The sequence below is a fragment of the Hibiscus syriacus genome, unplaced genomic scaffold (genome assembly GCF_006381635.1).
Source record: "Hibiscus syriacus cultivar Baekdansim isolate YM2019G1 unplaced genomic scaffold, ASM638163v2 tig00112285_pilon, whole genome shotgun sequence".
Taxonomy (NCBI): domain Eukaryota; kingdom Viridiplantae; phylum Streptophyta; class Magnoliopsida; order Malvales; family Malvaceae; genus Hibiscus; species Hibiscus syriacus.
This window is the reverse complement of record NW_024063293.1, coordinates 4,354,931-4,364,762: the sequence shown is the minus strand read 5'-3', so window position 1 is coordinate 4,364,762 and position 9,832 is coordinate 4,354,931. Positions and strand designations below refer to the sequence as shown.

At 33.4% G+C, this 9,832-nt stretch overlaps 1 protein-coding gene across 1 annotated transcript; it reads right to left on the bottom strand.

Moving 5' to 3' along the window:
* Window positions 1–5,256: 5,256 nt before the first annotated feature.
* LOC120177373 (26S proteasome regulatory subunit 6A homolog) lies at window positions 5,257–9,185 on the bottom strand. The gene is made up of 4 exons (XM_039183551.1): window positions 8,997–9,185; window positions 8,617–8,738; window positions 8,222–8,287; window positions 5,257–5,262 (listed from the first exon to the last, which is right to left on the bottom strand). Exons 1-4 carry the CDS (start codon window positions 9,106–9,108, stop codon window positions 5,257–5,259), a joined length of 306 nt encoding a protein of 101 aa, XP_039039482.1. The 5' UTR covers window positions 9,109–9,185.
* Window positions 9,186–9,832: the final 647 nt, after the last annotated feature.

Here is a 9,832-nt window from a genome sequence, read left to right as displayed (position 1 = left end):
TAAATTCCAAAATATAGGATCCACAAGCACTATAAATAGCCATTGTAACTCACCATTGTAACACACGATTTACACATAAAACATAGAGGAAAGCACGGGAAGATACAAAGGTAAACTATTGTAAGGATTCGAAAAGGAAATAAAAGGTACATTTTATTTTTTCATTCTTTGCATTGCACGTTATTTTTCTTGAGATTTGGTTCGAATAACCAAAACTGGGTTGCGCCGATGACCAAAATGGGTGGGTTTCGAAGTTTCGAACCTAGATCTACCCCGAGGCTTATTTTTAAAAACCGGTTTGATTTTCGGTTAAAGGAGGGGAATAGCTTTTTAAAAATCTATATTAGTCCCTTATATTATTATATGAATATTTTTCATTTTTTTATTATTCATGTTATTATTTATATATGTATATATATATATAAAATTATTTCATTTATTTTTTTTTACTATATTTATTATTATTATATATATATATATATATATTTATTTAATATTTTACTTATAAGTCTAATATTACTATATATATATATTGTAATTATCTTTATCTAGTCGTATATATTTTTATACTTTTAATAGTTTATTTATATACCTATTATTAAATATATATTCTTAATTATTTTTATTTGATTATTCTTTATTTATGTAATATATCTTATAACTTATAACTTTATATTATTTTTTATTATTTTTGTTTTTTTATTCATTAGTATTATATTATTATTTTCTTTAAAAAAAACATTGTGTCTTATCATTATCATTATTAACATTTATTTATATCTACTAACCTAGATGGTCCATTTTTTTTTGTCTTATTTCTTACTAAAGCCCCCCACTTTCGGTGAATTGGGAGGGTAGCTTTTCTATTTTTAAGTATTTGGTGTATATATAGCTTATTTATTTTATTAATACTTTGATATATATATATATATTTATATTTTTTTTCTTTTTTCAATATTACTATATATAATTATTACTTTACTATTATTTTCTTACTTATTTATTTTATTTATTTTATTTTTCCCTTGTATCTTATTTGTTTTTTTTACCTTGTTTATCTAACACATTTCTCGATTCTTTTTAAAGGATATTTTCAAATTAATCAAGGGTAAGTAATTAGGATTGAAACTTTACCTTTTAATTTAACTTGTTATTTTTCTTAATTAAGACAACTGGAAATTACGTAGTACCGAAAGGGCGGTTCAAGGGTGCTAATCCTTCCTTAACCGTAACCGACTCCCGAGCCCGACATATTTCTGGTAAGACGCAGATCAGGTAAGAATAGGGTATCCGATCAACCCATTTATTTTAAATAAATGATCGGTGGCGACTCCAATCCACATTTTTCTAAGTCGAAGCCCAATTCCGGGAACCAACCGAAAGACGGTTACGACAGCTTGGCGACTCCGCTGGGGACACATGTAAGTGAGTCAGGCTAAGGTAATTTCCAATTGTCTTTTTAACGAAAAGGGTAAGTTTAAATTTTAAGGTAATATTTCGATCCTTTTACTCACTTTTGATTATATTTTCGAGTAAATAGTTAACTAATCGTTTTCTCATGATTTCAGCCTTCAAAGTTTTTTTTCATCTTAGGCTCTATACCCGAGCTCCAAACCCTATTTTAAGTGGGGGTGAAAGCGACGCCTTCGTGTGAATTTATTCACCGTGCGGGCCTAGCAAGTAGCCTTCGGGATTCATATACCTTATGTCTTCGTGTGAATTTATTCACCGTGCGGGCATAAGGGAATGTGTCCTCTCGAGTTTAACTTAGTCCATACAAGCCTGCGATGGGTTTAGGACTAAGGGTCTGGCAAGCCCAAGGGGGCACCGGCAAGGAGAACTCGGGTACCGTTTTTTTAGAACCTAAACCGGGAGATGGAGAATTAGAGCCCACCCCAAAACCTCATTCCAAACCTTAGGCTGCTTTGATTTTATTTCCTGCCTTACTTTATGTTCAAAGCATGCGAACTAAACAAATATGCGATTAGGATTTGTTTGAGATTAGCATGCGGGATAGAGATCATGTCCGGGTAGGAATAATAAGCATGTGGGGTAGATATCATGTGGGGTAGGATTTTTCATTTTCATGATCGTTTTTTATTATTTTTCACCTCACTAACTCTTTTCATCTTTCTTTCCTTTTACTTTCATCACTTGCATCATTTAAAAGAGGTATTGATCCACTAAAACGTGTTTGTTAAAACTCGAATAATCTGAATCCATGAACAAAGGTGTTGTAATACAAGAGATGAAAATACAAAGGATAGTCTACAAGGCGACTATGTGTCACATTCAATCCAGAAGACGTGGTGCCCACAATTGAAGAGTATATCACTCTGCTATATTTTAAAGGACTTGGAATGAACCGGGTCTACATCAAGCACAATGAAAGCTTATCTTTGAAGAACTGACTGGCAGAGGTTGCAGGGGCAGGATGAAAGTTATGTATCTTGGAAGTCCCTTTGAACACGACAATGGCAAAATGATAGCTGAAATTGGAGACCATTACTGGCAAATTCAAGAAACAGACTAATGAACTTCACATAGTTCCTATCAATTAAGGGATCAAATAACGAATTCGTTGGGAACAGGCTCAACAAAAGTAAATGCTCGAGATGCGGTCATTCGAGACTTCTTGGACCAGTACAAAAAATAACTCAACATTTTCACGGTTCATCCAGAGAGGCCGGAGCGGTTCGACAAGTTATTCAACCGGTGAAAGACGAAAGCAGAAGACTAGTCAACATGTCAGAAGCTGTCAGGATATTTTTGTCTCTTAAAAGATAAAACATTTCTGTCCCCAATAAGGATTATTCATAATAACAGGCACATTTCTTGGATCAATGCCTCGAACATTTCATGCATTCTTGCATTTTTGCATCTTCATCTACATTTTAAAGCATTTTCATAAACATGAAATTAAGTCACGGAGGATTCGATGAAGTGGTCTTAACCACATTACACCACATGAAAGCAAGATTTTAACAATTAAAGAAAAACTGAAATCAGTACAGGGAGAGCAGGATCAGCTGATTGTAGGACTAAGCCTGCCAGGATGATCTGAGAAAAGAGTCCCCATATCCTAAGGGCTACGATGTTGAAGTTGTTAGTTGTTACCACATAAGAAGCCCCAAACATTCTTCTGAAACTGTAAGGCGCTTGCCGAAGAAGGGGGCATGACATATACCATTTGCACTTAGAGGATTGTTTTGTTTGAACACGTCTTTGATCTTTCATGTTTACTTAATCTTTTAAAGGATTGAATTTATGCTACTTTCTAAAGTGGAGCAATTGAACAATTTTTAATCTTTAGTTCTTCGAATATTAAATGAATTAAGGATTCTTTTAATTCCTCAAGAATTATAGATTTTTGACATATGGCGAGATTAGACCTTTCTTATCCTGTCTCAAACCCCAAAACAAAATACCCTGATTCCTTACCCAAAATAACTCATGGTCATTACCAAAAAGACCAAATTTTGACATTACCTCCCTTTGAAATTCTTGAACATTGCCTTTACCTTTATGATACACCCATACCTTTCTTTGAGTCAAATAAAGTCACACCCTTGTCTTTTTAGACTCAAAATTGACATTTTAATACCCAAGGCATTGAATTGGTCATTTGAACATGAGCATTCTTCTAAAGACACAACTTGGGGCATCTCGCCGGGAGCCTGAACATTGAGACATGTTGGGAGCAAGGAGCAGAAAAAACAATTCATTCGAAATAATTCTATCACGCATTAACTACACTGTTTTCATGTGAATAGAATTAATCCTGCAAATCTATCCCCCTGGGGATACCTCTTCTGTGAGGACTTCCATGTATGAAATGATGAACGGCTTTCTCTCTTTATCCCTTCACAACAGGAGAAAATATATATCCCTTGTGTCCCCTTTTGAGCCTGTAGTATTTTTCTTTTGATTCAACCCTAACCAAGGATCACCCCCCACACTAGGGGGCAAGGTGGAGAAAACCTGCTCGCATGAGTGAAGACATTGATTCAGATGAGATACCAAATGGTGAACCAAATGCCAAGTGCGAAGATTCAATCAGAACAAAAAGGGTAAAAAAAGAAGCAAAAAAAGAAGAAAACAAAAGAAAGAACAAAAATCAAAAAGAAAAAGGGACAAAAAAGCACATGCAAAGATTCCCTAAAGACAAATGGCACATCAAGCTTCAAACTATGAGATTGATCAAGCACAATCATTCCCGAATCACTGAATCACTTCACTCGAAGATCATAGAGAATCAAGAGAGAGAAATATTTTGAGCAAGATTGAAGGCATCATAATGAATTGATTCTTGGTTCAACACCTTGAAACACTTGTTTGAGCCTATTTATCTTTTCTTTCATAACTATGAACCCTGACCTACATTACGTGCCTTAAAAGTCCCTTCTAATCATACATGGATTTCTAAACAGAAGAGGCTATCTTCAAATTTCATCCCGCCCATCAGAATTAATCTTTATTTGCAAAAAAACAATGTAATTAATGTATGGTAGAGAAAAATAACAAAGGGGGTTCAAGACGTAAATTCTGAATAACGTCTTGAAACCAAAGGAGGGTTCGAGTTAAAAACCTGAAAAGGCGGCTCGAATATAAAAATTGTGCAACTGAGGCGATCACACAAATTCCTTGATAAGGCATCACACAATCCGAGTGTGACCACGAATACTGGGAGTCGAAGAACACTTCCAGTATAGGAGCATGCAAGCTACCCCATCAAACCTTGAGCATCAAATGCCAAACCTTTGAGCATCAAATGCCAAACATTTGACCAAACACAATAACCTGAGACCTTTTTATCATTTCCTTAGTTAACCATTTCCCAAAGATAGCTTTGATCTTGGCACTTGTCAAATAGCTATAATTTATTGAAGGATTAACATTGTAATTAATTCTTTGATATCCGATGAACTCTAGTTTTATGATTCGTCTCAATTGTAAAACCGTGAAAATGACAATATTTTCAAAACTTTGGATCAAACACTTTTCAAAACTCTTTTAATTGATATTTTCATAACTTTGAAAATAAAAAAGAAAGAAAAACATTTTTTTTCAAACAAGACAGTCTCTCTAGAGTGGATCTTGATAAATGACATGTGACTCTTAGACATAAAACTCATGCTCAGAATCAATGCTGAAGCAAGAAATGAGGAACATTTGGGGCATCTTTGAAGATTCAACATGAAATATTGGGGCATTTTTTGGGGCATCTTTGGGGATTCAACATCCTAATGTGAACTATCAGGCCTTTTTCAGGAGATAAAATATAACCAATTCATGTTACATGCATCTTATGCATGCATTTTAGAGCATCATATTTATCATTTTTTCCCACATACATAATTTTTGCAGCTTTTAGAGTCAAGTTTCGACTTCAAGACGAAGGATACTCGATTCAAAAGCACCCTTTAAAGATTGATGTTGGTTGCTCAACTCAGCAGCAAGAAGCTACACTTCAACCAACTCAACAGATTGAAAGTTTCTCTCGAAACAACACAATTTGCTCGAGAGTGGATTTCAACTTCACGACGAAGGATATCTAGCTCGAAGCCAAACTTTACAATAAAGGGGTCTCCACGGTTTCAACTTCACGGCGAAGGGAATTGTGTCCACCCGCAACATACAATACTTGGATTTCAACTTCACGACGAAGGATATTCAAGTCAAGGCTCAACTTCACAACGAAGGGGCCATCCGCGATTTCAACTCCACAACGGAGGATATCGTGGCACTCGAGACAACACAAGTTCAACTTCACAACGAAGGGACGGCTGGTTGTCAACAAACAACTTCTCAATTTCAGAGCCAATTTCAACTTCACAACGAAGGATATTGGACTTCAGACAACGCAAGTTCAACTTCACGACGAAGGGACCGCTGCTTGTCAAAAACAACTTCCCAATTTCAGAGCCAATTTTAACTTCACAACGAAGGATATTGGACTCCAGACAATGCAAGTTCAACTTCACGACGAAGGGACCGCTGCTTGTCAACAACAACTTCCCAATCTCAGAGCCAATTTCAACTTCACGACGAAGGATATTGGACTCGAGACAACACAAGTTCAACTTCACAACGAAGGGACGGCTGGTTGTCAACAAACAATTTCCCGGTTCCAGAGCCAATTTCAACTTCACGACGGAGGATATTGGACTTGGAACAATGCTACTTACTTGGATTTCAACTTCACGACGAATGATATCCAACTCAAAGAAGGATTATCTGCCATCAAAATTTTCGAGTTCGACTCCATTCAGCTCGATGACACATCAATCGCACTACTTTCCGGTTGCAGTTGAGGTTTTCAAGTCGAGAAGAGGACCTGGGTTAGCCGTGCCTTAGTGACAAACAACCATTTTCAAACAGCATAGCTTAAGTCAAGAAAAAGCTATCTGTTAATGAAGATTTCTGAGTTCGATTCCGATCCAAGGTCTTTAAACCGAGAAGAAGACCGAAGGGTAACGGGAAGCCACGTGCTGATTCAAATTCCGAACGACGGCTTTAATTTTATATCATTTCAAGATGAACTCGACTTCACGATGGAGGAGTCATCCGTAACTCAATTCGAGAGGGAGTTATTGAAACATCAGAGTTAATTTTCAACTCCACTGAACGAAAAGTGTGTCTTTTAATCTTTGCCCTATCCCCGTTACACGACTATGGGCAAAGAGGGGCAGCTGTCAACACACATTTTTCGTCCTACTAGGATTCAAACTCCTAAAAATAGGATAGAATTTTAGGATTCAAACTCCTAAAAATAGGATAACATTTTGCTAGGATTCAAACTCCTAAAAATAGGATAGAGTTCTACTAAGATTTAAATTCCTAAAGATATGATCCACAAGCACTATAAATAGCCATTGTAACTCACTATTGTAACACATGATTTACACATAAAACATAGAGGAAAGCACGGGAAGATACAAAGGTAAAACTATTGTAAAGGATTCGAAAAGGAAATAAAGGTAGCATTTTCTTTTTCTTTCTTTTGCATGTGCACGCTATTTTTCTTGAGATTTGGTTCGAATAACCCAAAACGTGGGTTGCGCCGATGACCAAAATGGGTGGGGTTTCGAAGTTTCGAACCTAGATCTACCCCGAGGCTTATTTTTAAAAACCGGTTTGATTTTCGGTTAAAGGAGGGGAAGAGCTTTTTAAAAAAAATCTATATTAGTCCCTTTATTTATTATATGAATATTTTATTCATTTATTTTTATTATTCATGTTATTATTATTATATGTATATATATATATATATAATTATTTTCATTTATTTTTTTTACTATATTTTATTATTATATATATATATATATATATTTATTTAATATTTTACTTATAAGTCTAATATTACTATATATATTGTAATTATCTTTATCTAGTCGTATATTTTTTTATTTATAGTTTATTTATATACCTATTATTAATATATATATCTTAATTATTTTATTTGATTATTTATGTAATATATCTTATAACTTTATAACTTATATTATTTTTTATTATTTTTGTTTTTTATTCATTATTATTATATTATATTTTCTTTAAAAAAACATTGTGTCTTTATCATTATCATTATTAAACATTATATATACTACTAACCTAGATGGTCCATTTTTTTGTCTTATTTCTTACTAAAGCCCCCCACTTTCGGTGAATTGGGAGGGTAGCTTTTCTATTTTTAAGTTTGGTGTATATATAGCTTATTATTTTATTAATACTTTGATATATATATATATATATATATATATATATATATATATATTTATATTTTTTCTTTTTTCAAATATTATTATATAATTATTACTTTACTATTATTTTCTTACTTATTTATTTTATTTATTTTATTTTTCCCTTGTATCTTATTTGTTTTCTTTACCTTGTTTATCTAACACATTTCTCGATTCTTTTTAAAGGATATTTTCAAATTAATCAATAGTAAGTAATTAGGATTGAAACTTTACCTTTTAATTTAACTTGTTATTTTTCTTAATTAAGACAACTGGAAATTACGTAGTACCGAAAGGGCGGTTCAAGGGTGCTAATCCTTCCTTAACCGTAACCGACTCCCGAGCCCGACATATTTCTGGTAAGACGCATATCAGGTAAGAAATAGGGTATCCGATCAACTCATTTATTTTTAAATAAATGATCGGTGGCGACTCCAATCCACATTTTTCTAAGTCGAAGCCCAATTCCGGGAACCAACCGAAAGACGGTTACGACAGTTGGCACCATCCTCCTCTGCCTCATCTTCAGGATTCGTCTCCAATATCTGAACGAAACAGAAATTAAGTACTGAAACATCCAAATCAATGGTTCGGTATTCATTTAGTGATTAGGGATGGTAATGGAGAGAGCAAATTTGGATATTCACAAATATTGGATCCATTTTTTTTCATATTTGGTTAACATTTAGATTCAAATATTAGAATTATTATATCCGAAATGGATGTGGATGTTAACCTTCGAAATTCGAATATACATTATCTAAATCCACATTTCCTAAGCTGATAATGGATTCAAATCAGGAAGCTAATAAACAAATTCAAACTTTTAAAGTAGTTATTCGGATTCAAATTTGAACATTATAGAAAAATTTACCTCGACAATGTTGCCGACCAAGTAAGGCAATTGCTTGTTAAGCTTAATCTTTTCTTGATTCTCCTTAATCTTCTCCTTGAATGAATCTAACTCAAGATTTGTCCTTTGCATCTCCTCCTTTGATCCCAAAATCAAAAAATTCACACAAATTATAGCTAAATCTTTTCAAAAGAAACACATTTTGCGTACAACAGACAATTACTTAAGTTTAATCAATATCCAGATCGCAAATCCAAACAATAATTAAAACTAAAACAAGAGAATTAAAAAGCTAGACTAAAGAACTTCACTTTACTTGGGTATAATCAAAATCCAAAACTAAAACCCTAGAAACTAAACAATAGAAATAATAATTGAAGCATGGATATAAAGGAACTTCTGAATTCGAATCTTGTTATCTTTAAGACTAGAAGCTCTGATGATGTCCTCAGTGGTCATCGAAGCGAACTGGTCTTCTTCAAATCTCGAATCTTCGACCGTGGCGGACGCCATCGATGGCGGATTTAAAAAATAATAATAAATAAACGAAGAATTTAATCGAAAACATAAAATCAGAGCCCATAAAAGCAGCAGAAGTAGAGAGACGAAGATTTATTCATGTGTTATTTATATGTTCTTCTTTGAGTAATCTTGAGAGTTAAAAGGGTAAACTATATATATAGTCACTAATGTTCGATTAAGTTTCTATTTTCACCACTGATGTCTCAAAAGTAATGATTTATAATAAATCGATCATTCGATGATTAATAATGATTAATGTGATACATTAATTTACTTTTTGACATCATTTAATCATACTCGTTGTTGAGAAACTCATACATTCTCTTCCGCCTTCACTCTCCCTATATTTCTCTCATTTCCTTCTTTGATATTTTTTATTTTCGGTTATCTTTTATTATTATGCAGTTATTTGCACGTACATAGATATGTATGTTTGTATGTGTACACATGTATGGTTTGGTTCATAAAATTTTTTGGATTGTGGTATAAATGTATTTTTTGAATTGGCTTGGTTCATATTTTTTTTAAATAGTTTAGATTAATTATACAGTGGTATATATTTAGAATATATCTTAATAATTGATAATTCATACACATTTTACAGACATATTCGTTCGAATTCTAAACTTTTAAAAAGAACAACATCCCCTTTTATCACTGAGGTCTTTTTAATGAACTTCTAAAGATGGTTAGTTCATAGTACTCGATTAAGAGA

Excerpts from the sequence above, each read along its gene's own strand:
- LOC120177373 (XM_039183551.1), bottom strand. The coding sequence starts at position 9,108 with ATGGCGTCCGCCACGGTCGAAGATTCGAGATTTGAAGAAGACCAGTTC. Across the intron at positions 8,739-8,996 it reads AGATAACAAGATTCGAATTC|CAAAGGAGGAGATGCAAAGG; the intron begins AGAAGTTCCTTT and ends TGATTTTGGGAT. Across the intron at positions 8,288-8,616 it reads TGGTCGGCAACATTGTCGAG|ATATTGGAGACGAATCCTGA; the intron begins GTAAATTTTTCT and ends TGTTTCGTTCAG.